At 47.1% G+C, this 15,415-nt stretch overlaps 1 protein-coding gene across 1 annotated transcript in view; it reads right to left on the minus strand.

Annotated features, from left to right (window-relative positions):
• The window catches only part of GABRA3 (gamma-aminobutyric acid (GABA) A receptor, alpha 3), a 57,663-nt gene that overhangs the window by 13,361 nt on the left and 28,887 nt on the right, over positions 1–15,415 (minus strand). The window contains exons 3-5 of the mRNA XM_008948529.1: positions 15,003–15,070; positions 11,241–11,461; positions 2,230–2,312 (exon numbers count right to left, since the gene is read on the minus strand). Of these exons, the coding sequence (XP_008946777.1) occupies positions 2,230–2,312; positions 11,241–11,461; positions 15,003–15,070 (372 nt within the window). The remainder of the gene's footprint in view (positions 1–2,229; positions 2,313–11,240; positions 11,462–15,002; positions 15,071–15,415) is intronic.

A 15,415-nucleotide genomic window follows, 5' to 3' on the forward strand; every position in this document is an offset into this window, starting at 1 on the left:
GCCACTCTCAGTCTACACAGTAAATCTGCCCAGTTTCACTGCCATCACAGCTGAAAATGCAGTTGCCTGCTTCTCTGGTTGTCTGGAACAGAAGTGTGTCTGGTGTCACATAGGCATGGCATGGATGCCTGGAGCATATTTAATGCCATGAAGCTGTTTTGGATCTGCTTAATGCCTCACTTGCAATGCAATCTAGTCCAATCCAAACAGGGACAGCTCTTTGACATTTGGTGGAGCTGGTAACTTCAGCAACATCTTCTGCTAGCCTGCTCTCAAATGTCCTATGACTGGCTTAGAAACGCATACATTCATCTTCTGGGGAGCATAGCAATAGCAAAAGCCATCACCTTCACTGCACTTTGTTCCAGGGATGATGCAGGTAGGCAGCTGAAGCTATTTGAAGTGCCAGATGCTCTTACTTCTCCTGCAAGCTCTCTGTCTTCCCTCTTTGGGTGGCTGCCAGGATGGCAGAGGGACAGGAAGCCACTGATGAGACATTCAGGTTGTGGAGATGACTGGAAGGTGGTCAACTGAGAGAAATTCAGCTGTCCTTTGACATATCTGGCCCTGGCATTGTCCTTCTACCTACAAACTCGACCCACTGTAAGCACCTTGCAAATGAGCAGCTTCCAGCTGTCCATGGCTTTTTGGTGCAAACACTGGTTTATCCTGTTCCAACATGGGAATGGCAAGCTCAGATCCTGTGCTAATGGGTGTTTTAAAGAGGCCCACACTAATGTTTACTAGGGGCAGCACTCTGAGCTGCTTGTGTCAAAACTCTTATCATTCAGAGGCCAAATCAGTAAAGATACTCAGAAGAACCCCAAAAGGCTGTTCCAGCAGAACTATGTATATTAATCTCTTTTCCTCATCAAGAAACATTGTAAGCAATTAGATGTAGAGTAATCTGCCTTCCTGCAAGTCTTGTAATAATCCCAGAGTTTAGGCCTGGGGTGTGAGATTTTATTTCCCTCCTCACAAGGTCAATTAACATCCTCCTCTAAGGCTTGCTATTTTATTTGCCTTAGTGATATCCTGTGGCAGTGAGTTCTACATTTAATTAGGTGCTGCCTAAGAAATAACTTTATTTCAGTAGTTTTTGAATAATCCAGTTCCATGTACGCATTTTGTCATGAGGCAGGGAAGCAGATGCACATGGTACATGATTTCTTCTGGTGTCAATCAAACTTTTCAACTTTCTCCTTAGTTAACTCCCAAATGGCTATAGGAAGGAGGTATCACTTCAGGAACATTGTGATTCCTCTGTTTTCTTAGCATCCTGAAGGGAGATTACTGGTGGGGGCTTATTCTATATTTGGAGGTGAATAACTCAGACTGAGAGTGGCCTTCAGCTCATTGGATCTGGAGGAGACTCCAGGCAGAGTGGGAACAGGAAATTTATTTCCACATTATGGTGATCCAATGGCTTGGAATTTGGTTCCCCTTACTTTAGAAACAAAACCAATAGAAATTTAACTTGTCAATGAAAGGGAAATTTAAATTGTCAGAGAAGGGGAAATTTTTTCCTAGGCAGGGTATGGGAAGCCCAGGCAGATAAGCAGCTGCAAGTTCAGGACGCTGGAAGCAGCTTTCAACTTATCAGCAGCCCACAAATCTTCCCTAAATCAGGACCTTCAATGTTGGGACCAAGATTCCCAGAGTTTCCAAGACTTTAACTTGAGAACAATCTGCCTGACAGACAGAAGAGGAGCAATTGTGTTTGTAAGCTGCACTGGATCACGGAGCCAGAGTAACCAGAGATTTCAGGCTCTCCCCATATTGGCAGGAGTGATGTAGGGAAGCTGGACAGGGCACCTAGCAGCAGACATCACTGCTATCTTCCCAAATCCGTGCCCCCCAGGATTCCCCTTGTGATGAAGGAAAAGCATCTCTGAGTTTTCCATCAATGTTGGTCCTGCTGAAGCAGCTTGGAAGAGGTAGCACTGCCCACCAAAGGCAGGGAGGGCAACGGGAGCTGCTCTTCCCTAATAAACTTACAGTAAAACTAGGTGTCTAACTCACCCTCTGAGCCTGGACTGACCACAGATTTGCTTGCTTCCCATTTCTGACAATGGCGGGAATTGCACGTATGAGATACCAGAAAGAAATTTTTGGTCACAGAATCATTAGCAATAATTGGTAACGCTCTACTGGAAACCACTACCCCCACACAGGACTGCTCTTCAGCTCTGTACCCACCTCCTTGCAGAGGCTGATCAAAGTACTTACAGCTCCCAAATTTCAGCGGGCAAGCATGCACATCCATTGGGAAGTCCTCCAGGTGCATGGGGCACTCTGCATGAATCGTTAGCCTACGAGACAAACCACAGGGCATGATCAGAAACTCATGGCTGTGGAGGGCTCCCAAGCAGCCACTCTGCCGTGGCATTTTTGCCCTGCACCCCTCGAAGGAGACAAAGGCCTCAGTGTGTTCACTAGTTCCTGGGTCCCTGGGCAGGCCATGAGCTGTGGGGAGCACAGCAGGCACACGGACCCAGCGACCTTTCCCCTTGTATAAACTCAAGCCTATTGACTGAGTTCATCTTTATCCACCCACTGCAATCAGAAAATCTGCTGAAGCCCAGGACTTCTGTTTGCTCATGCACTGTGCACAAAGAACTCATTAATGCCTGGGACCAGGGGACATCTCACAGACCATGTTGAAAAGCAGAAGGAAAAGGCTTCCAGGGAGCATGGCCTGTTCTTCCCGGGGGTCTGGAAGGAGGCTGAGGGCTGGCAGATTGTTCAGTCAGGAAGCCAGAGCACTTGGGCTTGCTGAACAAAGTCAGCCAGAGCCACGAAGCTGCAGCTATTGCACCAGGGTACAACTCACCCCTGTGCCTGTACGGTACATCATCCCACCTCTCCCAGCCCCACCACTGCTGGTGGCACTGCAGAGGGTGCTGCGGGCAGACACAGAAGTGCCCACCCTGGGGCTGTTAGGGGCTGTGCAGGACAACTGGCGTTACGCACCCACCGAATCCCACTGGGATACCTGGTCAGGAAGCAGCTTTGTGAGGGAGGCACAACCATAAAAGCTGTGTGCTGCAGAACACAGGGACAGGCATAAAAGGCTCCATTACAAAAGGCTCTAAAAAAGGTAGTTCTAGCCTCATGCTCCTTCCTGGAGTACTGCAAAGCCTCCAGCCTAGGAGGGGGGAGCCAGGACAGACGGCTTCCCAGGAGACGTCTAATACCATCTACTCTGAACAAAACATTTGTAGAAAACAGGACCCACTTCTGATGGCTCGGCAAAACAACAAATAAATCATGACAGAAGCAACAGATGGATGCAAAGGGCAAGCTCACAGACCTAAGGCTGAAGGTGGCTTGTGGGAAACTCAGGTCAAGAAGCACAGTGGAAAGCTTCTACAGAGATATTTTCCTTCAGCTAGGAAAAACATTCAGGGAAGTTATTCTTCACTAAAAATATTGAGGCTTAGTCAAATGCAAAACAACGCTAAAAAAAGAAAAGGTTCAGATTTTGTTTGCTAAAAGTAAAGGGAGAAAAAAAGGAAAGAAAAGGAAAAATAAAGGTTATTTCTTTCATGTGGAAAAGCTATAAAGGATTCTACAAAACAAACAAACAAACACACACAAACCTCAGTATGAAAAAATTTAGTGGATAAACCCAAGCACTTCACAAATTAGGCTAAAACCCTCTTTGAGGGAACCAGAGCAGGATCCCTGTGGCAGGGGGGGCAGGGGACGCGCGAGGCTGCAGCGCGGTGGCTGCGGGCGCAGCTGGTGCTGTGACAGGGCAGCCAGGCACGCGAGGGACAGAGCAGCAGCAAACCCCCCCAGCTGCTTGGGTGGCTGTGAGACCAGCCCCACTGCCTGGGAATTCTGCTCTGCCAGGTGAGGAAATGCACGTTGCCATTTCAGACCCCCGTCCAGCCTCATCTGCTTCTTTGAGAGGTTCTCGGAAAGGCGGTGTCCTCACCAGAGATGAGCAGAGGCACCGAATACAGAGCAGGATTGGAAGTTGCAGTGACTCTGATGGGGCAGGGCCAAAGCCCTCCTGTGTGACCCAGAGCCCCCGCAGCACCCGCAGCAGGGGTTTAACTCCCTGTTAACCTGTTTGGGAATATCTGGAAGGTGGGACACGTGACTGCAGTGGGCACTGGGCTCACGGTGCCCAGAGCAGACTGCGCCATGGGCAAGTGCTTATTCTTGTATGAGCTAGCAAAGGCAAGCAGTGACTTTCCTGCAGACCTTCTGAATACAGCCCCACAGTATTTCAGTGGTACCTCCCTACTCCTTAATCCAACAGTAGGACATATTAATTTCTGCTGTATTCTAGTTCCAGTTATCACTGCCCTGTCTCCACTGGGCACATCTGCCCCACCGTGCCCCAGAGGAAGAAAAAAAAAAACACAAAAACAACTCCCACAGTCACAGAACCTTAAAATGGTTTGGGTTGGAAAGGACCTTAAAGATCACCTAGTTCTGCCAAGCCTGCTACGGGCAGGGACACCTTCCATTAGATCAGGTTGCTCAAAGCCCCATCCAGCCTGGCTTTGCACACTTCCAGGGATGTGTGCCTGGAACACAAGCCCACAAGCAAGCGTAGAGTTATTTCCTTCCAGACTCTCAAAGGCCACCATGAACAAATTGCTCATTCACTCTGATGCCTCTCTTTCCTAAGATGGATGAAGATTCAGATTTCAAGAAACAGCTATGAAAACCTGGCAGCAAGGTGTGGACTCAACAGCCTTGCTCTTCCTGTACTAATTCTTCTTCTGTGTTGCTTCTTTCTGTCAGCTCAAAATTCACTTCATGGTTGGAAAGCATGTCATAGAATCATGTTATCATTCTGGTTTGAAAGAGATCTTCAAAATCAAGTCCAACTGTTAACCCAGCATTGGCAGGTCACCACTAAACCATGTTCGTAAGCCATGACCTTAACAGATCTTACTGTTACCATAGACTCTTTCTATGTCCTTTCCAACTGCAATGGACATTTTGCTTCTAAGACTTGTCACTGTCAGTTGTATAAAGGAAATGTTGATGCATTTCCCATCTCCCTCAGCAGGCCACACAAAACTTTTCCTTTTTACCTTCCTATTCCTTTGTTGGTTTCACCAATTAACTTATTATTTCAAAAGGCTCTTAGCTGAGTGTTGGCTTTTCCAAAGGACCACTCCTCTGATCAGTGCTTTGCTTCTGATGTATCCTGAGCTCTCCCCAAAAAACAGGAATACAACTGTGCTGTTTGCAAGTCTTGGCTGTGATCAACAGCCACTATAAATAAGGCTGAATGACTCAAAGAACTGAGGATTGTGGGTCCAGTGCTTGAGTAACATTTAGAGCAGCTAAAAGGAGCCTCAGAGGGGGCCAGGGTGGCAGCAGAGATCCACAAGCTGGCCTTGGCCAAACCTTCTTGCCCTCTCCAGGCCATAGCCAGCAAGACCAAGTATTATCAAGGTAAGGAGACAACTTTATACAGAATCTGGATGACTCTGTAGGTGTGTGGGAGGGCAACAATCACATTTAAAATTTGAAGTGTGCTTTATTAGCTGAGCTAGTAATCAACAACACAATAAATCCATCAACAAACCACTGAAAAAGCAACATATTCTACCACTTCTCCGCCTACAACTGAAGGAACTTTTAGGTCTCTTGAAATGAAATAAAAAAGAGAATGCCATATCATTCCAGCAAAGTAAGTCTGGTTCAGCAACTGCAGCCAGCCAGACTTCAGCACGCTCACGGATAACACACCAAGGGAGTCAGCTCCCTTGTTGAAGGGGGAAGCAATATAGGCATTCCCCCTTCCCGCTGTTCTCCTTTGCCTGAAACCTCCTTGCTGTGCCCCCATGCATGCCAGGCTGTGCTGGCTCTCTGAGATGCTCTCCTCACCACCAGAGTGCACTCACTGCTGCTTGCTACTGCTCACCTCCCATACCCCGTGGGTGTCCTTCACCCATCTCCTGCAGCCTTTCATGCACACACTCATCTTTCAGAGTGCTAATTAGCAGAGGTATTTAGGTGAGCTGTGGAATCAGTCACTGCCCAGGAGAGTGCCCATGTTCCCCTCCTGCTCCCTCTCCGCTGGCCTTTTCTGCTGCCTCCTGTTGCTGGCGAAGGACTCCTCAGCACCATATGCTTTGCCTAATGAAATGTCAAGATGTCAAACTATGAGCAATGTATCTCACTTCCCAGGCAATTACACGGCCTCTGCAGCATCTGGGTAGAAGAGCCTGTTGCAGAAACTCTCATCTTTGCCTCTTAGCTTGCACAAGGGAGCTCATTGCCTGTTAGCCACAGAGGTTTGCTTCATTGTTTGGATGCTCTGTTCAGGTCTAGACATCTGAGCCCTGAAATGTTGTTATACAGCCTAAACAGCATGTGAAAAATACCAAAGCTGTCAGCAATCACATAATCCAGCTGTTGTATCCTTTGGCTCATCTGTCCCAGGCACTAGCAATAACTTACACAGAACTGTCTTGAAATGGAACCCCAAACTCCTCATGCTTTCTCTTCACTTTGCTGACACAATGGCACCAAAAGTGGAACATCCGGCTGAGAAACCACGTTTTTCTCTTTAAAGTCATGGGAAGTCCTTTGAACTGCTCAACACAATGGCAAGAATCGTGAATCAGGCTAAACACACAGTACAACAAACCACTTCAGCTTCGTTCTCATGGTTACCAGGAGCTTAGTGAAGCCTTTGATGTGTCATTAGAGCCCCTATCGTTACCTGCATCGTGCTGCAGGATGAGTGAGAGTCTCAGTCCAATTTCTGGGACGCAGATGTAATAATCCCTTGGTGTATGTGTGGTACAAAAACATGACAGAACCCTGCACAGCAGAACTGACTTTGTTTATGCCAGGGTATTGCTTGAGTTTTGTCCTGATTTCTCCTCTAGGAGATTCATTAATAACCACAGTTAGGCCAAATAGTGTTTACAGTTTAGGCTGTGTGAGAATCTAGGTTAGGTTTAATTGCTGGGGTTTGAGCTTGAAAGCCAAATTGCTTCTAGGATCCTTTTGCTGGATCTGAAAGCACTGAATTCACTTTGCATCCTCCCCCAGCCCCTGGAGATTTCAGCCCATAATGGCAGAAATGCAGCGAGAAAAGGTGATCTCTGAGGATTTCTCCCTCCTGGGATAGCTTACAAAAGTCTGCCTGCACAAAACCAAGCCTGGAAAACAGATAAATTCTGCCTTTGGATCCACTCTGGAAACTGTAAAGCAGGGAAAAGCAACCTGTGCAAATCTCATCTTGTATACTCACCTTCTTGCATGTTCAGCAGTCCAGCTTTGGTCTGATTCAGTCTGTTTATGCTGTTGTCTAGGGTTAACCCTGATGTGGGATGCAGCCAAACAGCTCCCAGTCTGTACCACCTAGAGGAGCTGGTGCTGGGATGTCCCATCTGCTGCTCTTGCAGAAAGGCAAATGATGGTTACACCTCCATCAGGGTGAAGGGTTCTGGCTCCAGCCTACAGCTCTCATAAGCTGCCTGGGAGTTAAAAAAATCCAGGCAGTAAAGACAACTCAAAGCTTTTGCTGGGAGAGACACTGCAAAGCTTTGTGATTTCAAAAAGCAGCCTGGGAAGCTCAAAGCCCTGAGCATGCTGCAAGAGGTACAGGACTTGTCATCTGGGGTTCAAAAGCCCTGGTAGGACTGCACATGTCCTGGGTGCCTTTGTACTGGGCTTTCTCTCCCGTCCTGACCCTGCCTCACCCAGAGGCTCCCTGACCCTCCTTCCCAAGTGCTCATGCACCACCACTAAGGACTTAGTGTTGTCTTTAGCAATACAGGTTCTTGAGGAGAAGTCTCTGGGCATGCAGCTGAATGCATCAGCCTGGCAGTTAAAGAAAACATCCTTTATGTGCATAAATTGAGCACATAATGTCTGGGAACCATTCTAACAATAACCACAAAGCCTGAACATGCCACTCTGACAGTCCCTGTGAAGAGCAGGAGAGCTCTTTAAAGCCTGGATTCACAAAGTTGAATCCCATCAGCATAGCATTAAGCTTTCACTATTTTCATATTCTTCAAGGCCAGGAAGAACCAGAACATTATCTATGTGCCCCACACAATTAAAGCCAAAAAGTACATTCAGAGATTGCTGCAGCAGCTGAGTTTTTGTCTGTACCTTATGTAAATCCATGCACAATTCCCAGTTTGTTGTACTCAGGTCTGACACCAGAGCTTTGAGGCTGGGCTTTTGTGAACCACTTGGATCCTGTAGGAGCTCTACAAACAAGACCACAGAGGCAGGGCTACATAATAAATCTGTGTATTGCATGCCCTTTGTGGCAGCTAGAGTAGCAGGGAAGAGTCAAAGGGACCAGCAATCTTGTCCCTTCCTCAGCAGCCAGAAGGAGGGGAACAGAGAAATGTGATTTTTATGTTGTGGTCCCAGGGGTCGTCCTGTCAGCCAGGTACCAAGGCCTGAGCCAGGGCTCAGATCCCTGCACTGAGCCCTGTGGAGCTGGGCTGTGACCGAAGGGAGTCTCTGGGCACCCGGCTGCAGCTGCTGTGTGACTCCTTGGAGCCCAGGCCAGTGATAAAGAGGCTCTCTCTGTGAGCTATAAATACTGCCACACGGGTGTAATTTTGCTAGATGCATGTGTCAGAGTTGCTGTTTCACCAGAGCAACTTCATCTATAAATGTAAGCCTTGACTAAGAGAAGTGGGTTTTCACAGCAGGATAAACAGCAAGAGAAATGCCTCTAATTGCACATCAGCAGAACTGATCCCTTCAGGATATTGGCTGGTACAAGGTAAGGGAGCAGGATATATCTCAGGAGTCAAACTGTGTGGCAATGTGCCAGCCCAGACTGAGCCTGCAAGGGATCCCCAGGACAGTCCTACCAGTCCAGGGGAACTGCTGCAGTCCAGATTTGCTCCCTTGTCACAGTACAGTGTACCTCTTTGGGACTTGCACTGCTGGATGTCAGCTGTATGGGGCAGAGACTGGCTTTATGGTCTTGTTCCTTCCTCTGAGAAGGGACATGTGCATGCCTCTGAGCATGGGGACCACTTGGACATAAAACATGAGTCTCCTTCCAGTCCTGTCCTGGAAGGAGGTTTCAAAGCATGTTAACAAGGGAGGGTGATGCCACCACCATCATCGTTTTACAGAGCAATTGAGGTGTGAGTGCCTACGAGTGGCAGAGCCAGGCAGGACTTGCTGTCTGAGCCCCAGCCTGATGCACAGTCCTAGACCATGTAGTCTGTGCCCTTGCATCTTCCTTTATGAGCCCTCACTCAAAAGACCCTCTGTGGCTCTGAGCAGGCACTTCCTTCAGCAGCAGGGAGAAGGGCTACCACCAAATGCACAAGGACAGACATCCGATCCTGGATGTGTTGACCTGCTTCACCCCTGACACGCTGTCCTGTGCAGTGGCCCATGATTTCCAGATAGCTATCTGCCAGCTCTAACTGCATTTCCAGCATCAGGCTGGTCCAGTCCTGCCCAGAGTCCCACCAGGATAGCTTCACACACATCTGCACAGCAGCAATCTGTGCTGGCTAAGGAAAAGATCTCCATGCACTATGACCCCTGGTACTGTGCAACACAACTGACAAAACGCCTCGTATCCAACCCTCAAACTTTGGATACCTCTGAGTGGGCTCTCCAACTCTTACAAAGCCTTAGAGGTACATTTAAGTGAGGCAGGAGCACATGCAAAGTGAGGTCCAGACTCTCCTTCATCCTGCCCTCCTCTGGGAGACAGTTAAACTGAAGGATGTGTTGCGGTTATCTTAAAAATCCCATGACTTCATTTTCTTCAAGAAGATCGTTCCCCAAAGCCTCGTGATGCTGCCATTCTGGCACCTGCCCAGCCCTAAACAGGAAAGTAAATCCAATACTTTCTCAGTCACACAAAACTTGCTGAAGCTAATGGCTGTTGGCTGAATAAAGAAGAAGCAAAATGATATAAAAGCCCTGAAATTGAGTCCTTTTTTTGTTGTCTTATGCCAATAGCTCATATAATACTGTACAGTCAGATAATGATACAGTTGGGGGGGGGTGTTAGTCACACACACACAGGTCAGACAGCCAGGAGCAGAACCAAGCCTTTAAGTCAAGTTGAGCTTCTCCTTTCCTTTACCCAATTTTCCTCAGTAACGTGAGATCACTGATGTGTGGAGACCTAAATCCCCAGGGCACTGGCAGGATTAGCTCATATTTGAGAACTGCTGCATAAAAGCAGAGCATTGTTTATCAATGTAGGTTGTAAAACTTGCTGACACTGTGCAGATTCACAGCCAGCTTAACTATGAAGAGCTGAAATTCTGTCTGGCCCTCAAAAAACATGGGGGAAAGTGCAGCATCTCAGCACACAGAATCCACAATGAAGCCTGTTATTAGTTAGGAACAGCCTGAAGACAGAGGCAGAGAAAATAATTTTTGAGAACAAAGATTCACAGCCATTCTAAAACCAACTGAATACCTTCCTTGTGCATCTAGGAGTAGCTTGTTGTTTCATTTATAGGCCCATTTTCCTCAGAAGGCAAATTAGTACATCAACCCTAGATCACAAATACTATTTACATGGGTGAATAACTTACAAGCAGACAGAAATATCTGAATAGTTCCAGAACATACAATTAACCCAAAGCCATTTCTCTTCATGCTCTCCACCTGTTGCAGCTTAGTGACGAACATACGTACCAGGGATGTTCTTGAGAAATCTAGAGACCATGACTGTCATGGTTCCTCAGCAGCGACTTGTGTTTTAGAAGGAAGCCCCGAGCTGCATGTGGGGTTCCACGCTGCTTGTTGTCCCATGCTTCAGGGCTACCTTATGTTTAGGGTTCCCACTGAAAGCTCAGCTAATGGCAGCATGGGCTGGTTTAAACTGAGAACTTCCAGTGGCTTCTCCAAAGCACAGCTTTTAGTAAGCTGGTAATTTTTATTCCTAATGAGGTGCATTGACTACACAGACTTGGAGTTTTGATTCCATGAGCTAGGAAAAAAAATCCCATAGTTTTTACAAGCAAGTTTGGGCTCATTAGATGTTTCAAACAGCTCTGGTGTAACACGTTGAACAAATTTAGATCTCCCCTCAAGCTGCTGGAGAATAACAAATGCTCTCATCCTAATGTTCCCTTACCAATACTGGAAACCTGACTCCACATCCCATCAGAGGTCAGAAACAAAAATAAGTCAGTGGAAAGCTGCACAAACCCTGCTGTAATGTACCCTGCGGTCCTACCTTTGCCTGCATGTGTACAGGGACATGGAAGACCCTGGCCCAGGAGACACAAACTCACCTCATGGTGTACAGCAGGGTGCCATTGTCCACCAGGCGCAGCAGCTTGTTTGGTGTTGTCATGTTATGGGCAACAGATTTCTTTCCATTGTGGAAGAAGGTATCAGGAGTCCAGATCTTACTGGCCAGCAGGTTGTTCAGAGGAAGTATTTTCATGGGACCATCAAACTTCAGCCTTTCATCTCTCCAGGATTGCCGGAAAAAAACATCAATAGTGTATTCCTTTGTGGAGTAAAGGAGAGAAAAAAAAGTCTTGTTTTACTCAGCTCTTCATTGCAAACAAGCTGCTTCAAGAAATGCTCAGTGAGTGCTCCGTCTGTCAGCACTCCTTGGCTGACACCAAGTGTGATCCCACCAGAAGTGGCTATTAACAGCAGTGGAGAAATCTGTGGAGGACAGAGGGCATTTACCTTTCACTACCTTGGCTCAACGTTGTTTTGTTCCTCAGGTCATCTCTAGCAAAGCACTGAATCAAGAACCTCTCAAACTTCCATTACAAAATCCGATGACTTTTTTTTTTTTTTTTTCTCCTATACCCTCTCCCCTCCATTTTTTTTAACCCCTCTCCCTTATTTCAAGTACTGTAGAAACCCATTTCCTAGGTCAAATTCCGGTTGGAGCAATTGGAACACATCTCCTTGAAACCCTCCAGCCAGGGCCAGCTCCTTGCTTGGTGCATGCAGCCTCAGAAACCACTTGACCAAGCAGCAAATGCTCTATGGCTCCACGGCCACCCCAAGGCACTGAACCAACCTGCCAGTGCCCAGCATAAGGGACTGATGCTCCCTGTGATCTCAGCAACTCGATGCTTTCTGAGGGCCCATGTCACTTGAGGGAAAGTCTTCAGTCCATCAGCATGAGCTGCACTGTTGCTCACCTTCACAATACACACCTCCTCTTGCCACTGAGGGATCTCATTAGCTCACAAGGCTCTTAGAGAGAGACAAGGGCTTGGGAAAATCTGTCTGTCCAGCTGTTCTTCCTCTGCCATTGAAGACTCATAGTATTTATTTACAGGTTCCTGCAGGCTGCAGGACCAGCTAAACTTACTGTGAGTGATTTCTTTCCTGCAGCTCTTCTCAGCAGCATTTAAAAGCTGCTACACATCAGTTTCCTATAGGTCATAGAAATTCCTACAGGTTTTGCAGCAGATGGCAGCTGAATAAAAGCATCTTGGTAAAGAAATTAATTCCTGCTCCTTGGCCACAGATCCAGGCCACAGATCCAGTCCTGCTCAAATGTCAAGTTTCTGCAGCCTGACTGGGAGAAGGAAAGAGAAGATCCTAAGCTCCCCTGTACCAGATATGCTGCTCCTTCATGGAAGTGATCTTCACTTTGTGGTTTTAGGCTCAGTAAAGGGATAAAACCAAAGGGATGAGCCTGCGTGCAGTCCCAGGGGGTAGGGTTGGGAAAAGTCCTTTTCAGGAGAAGAGCTATCTTATTCAGAACTCCCTGTTCCTATTATAAACAAACCAACAAACAAACAACCAAAACTTTTACAGCTTCCCAGGCTCTGTTTTTCTTCTTTTATGCTAAGGAATCATTTGTGAAGAAAAGAGAAATCACATTCAGCGTCTTCACATCTTTTCTGTACGTCTTCCATGACAGCATCATTCCCAAGTCTCCTCTTCCAAGGAGCACACTTAGCTCTACATTGCATTCTTCTCCATTTTAAAGAAGTGACTGAAAACTTCAAGACTGAGTCTATCTCCAGAATTCATCCATCAAAGCATAAAACTCCCTTGAACTTTTTTTTTTCCTGGGGACTGAGACAAACCAGGAAGAGCTCACTACTGAAGATTCAGGCATATGTCAGGTTCTATCAGGTTCTACTTTCCAAACCTAACTGAAAAAAAGATTCAAAGTCCCTTGGAGCACCTTGGGGAAAAGTTCTACGAGTCCTCCTCCATGCTTCGTAACCAGCTGCTCTTCTCCACACTCCACAGCAGCTTTACCTGCCTCTCCTCCATCATCATAATTACAATCTCTGTCTCCATCAAGATGTGCAGGAGCACCTTTTCATTTCAATGAGTAATAGCTGTGGGAGGGATGGGAGAGAGATCACCAGGCAGATGTGTGCAGGGAAGGAGGGACTTCCCTGCTCCCAAGATGAAAGGAACCACTGCAGAAGAGCAGGCTCTCTCCATGCTTCCTAAGGAGACGGGGCTTCTGTCTCACACATTTCTGAGTGCATTCAGCACCAGCAGCACACTAAAACACATTTGCTATGCATTTGTAAGATACATGGGGCTGCGGCACGTGAAGGGGAAATAATTTATTGTTCTTTAACTGTCTTCCTAATTTTAAATTCATTTTGTCAAATCACATTGCAGAGAATACCTTCCCCTTTTCAATACATTATATTTCTTCTTCACAGTTCATTATACACAGTCCCTTAATCAAATATGCTCCACCTTGGAAGTAATTATCAGATACTCCCCAGGGGCTAAGATTTCTGAATATATTATGGGTCTTGGCTGTGGTAGGAAAGAAGCAAGGCAGGGAGAAAACTCAGAGGAGATTTATACTCTTGGCTATGCTGACACCAAGTGAACTTCTAATCCTAAAGGTAGTGTTCTTTCCAAAGCAACATGGGGTTGAGTGATGGGGCTATTACCTCAATGAAACACAGAGATTTTATTCTCCCCTGACTCCTCCACTTGCTGGCATAGGACTGTCAGTGGGGCAGCTGAAGAGATGCTCACAGCCATGTCAGCACAGAAAATCAAACCCTCCCAGGTCCAGAGTGGCCACAAGTGCTGCAGGACATTGCTTCTGCCTGACACAGCTGGTGAGAGCAGTGCCTGCTCCCTCTCCTAAAGTAGGCTCCCTCCAAGGCCAGTCCTGCCCACCACTGGTCTATTCTCTGCCAGCACCAGGTCACCTCTGGGACTGGATGTGCAGGAGAATCTCAGCGCTGAATGCGTGACTGTCCTCATGTGGCACCCTTGACATGTTGAGCAACCAACATCAACGGCCAACTCTTCTTGGTGTGCCTGGATGCATGTAGAATATGAGCTGCAAGAAATGCTGTTGAGAAAGCTCACTATTAATTATGCTTCACAGTCCCGTTTTAATTAGAAGACAAACTGTTGTGGGAATACAAGCCTAAATTCAGACCTCAGGCCTTTTCATTAATAATTTTCCCTGAACATGTCAAAATATTGCAATCAGTTCACTCTTTTCAGTTTTTCTCTTTTGCCTCCCTTCTGGTTCAAGCATTAAGGACAGCTTGATGGTGAACTCTGCTTGTCTGGCACTGCCACCAAAACAGGCCAGATTCTGGCATCCCCCTCTCTCTTCAGGGAGCACTTTCCTTCCTCTGTGCACAGTCAAGTCAAGGCAAGCTGGCTACAGTGAAGGCTTAGGGTGACATGTAGTGTCCTGGTGGAGCATGCTGTGTACAGGTCTCGGCCCTCTGGGCAGACTTCCTCATTTCATTGGGTCGCACTTGCAGGAAAGAAAAAGACCCTGAGCCATGCAAAGGCATTGACCCTCCAAACCTACATCACCAATTGATTTCTAAAAGCCCAAACTCACCTGAGAAACAATCCCTGCCTACCACTCACACCGAGTTCCCCCTGGCTTGCAAGCAGATGATGAGGTGCACCCGTGCCTGGGCAGGCAGCTGAGATGCTTGCTCGTATGCTTGTCTTTTAGGAAAACCCAACTTTTGCTACTGTTATCCAAGGACAAGGGTGGAACCCATTCGCTGTGGCTGCAGGAGAAGCCAGCCCTCCCCAGGAGGCAAAGTGGCACCTACCATATCTGTGTCCGAGACAGGGCCGAAGCTCGTCACGTAAATGTCTGTCTTGACTTCAGTTACGCTGTCTGGGACAAAAAAAAAGGGAAAAAAGCAATTAGAGAACTGAATTTGCTTGTAGAGGGAAGGGTTTTGGTTTTGCTACGTTGTGATTTTTTTCTGCCAGGTGTCCCCCTGGCAAGCCCTCAGCAAGCCGGCATCGTGCTTGCTGCTGTGTCCTGAGCAACAGTCAATTTTATCACTCATAACTGGGCAAATTGATCTCTGACGTAGCTCTGCTGCTTTCCATGCTTACACTGAGGATGAGTATGTCCTGCACAGCCAGACAATGTGCATTTACAAAAGGTATGTGGCTATATGATCCATAGGTGGTACAGATCCACCATTTTCAATGCAGAGGTAAGCCCTGATGC

The sequence above is a fragment of the Merops nubicus genome, unplaced genomic scaffold, assembly GCF_000691845.1.
Source record: "Merops nubicus isolate BGI_N331 unplaced genomic scaffold, ASM69184v1 scaffold5081, whole genome shotgun sequence".
Classification (NCBI taxonomy): domain Eukaryota; kingdom Metazoa; phylum Chordata; class Aves; order Coraciiformes; family Meropidae; genus Merops; species Merops nubicus.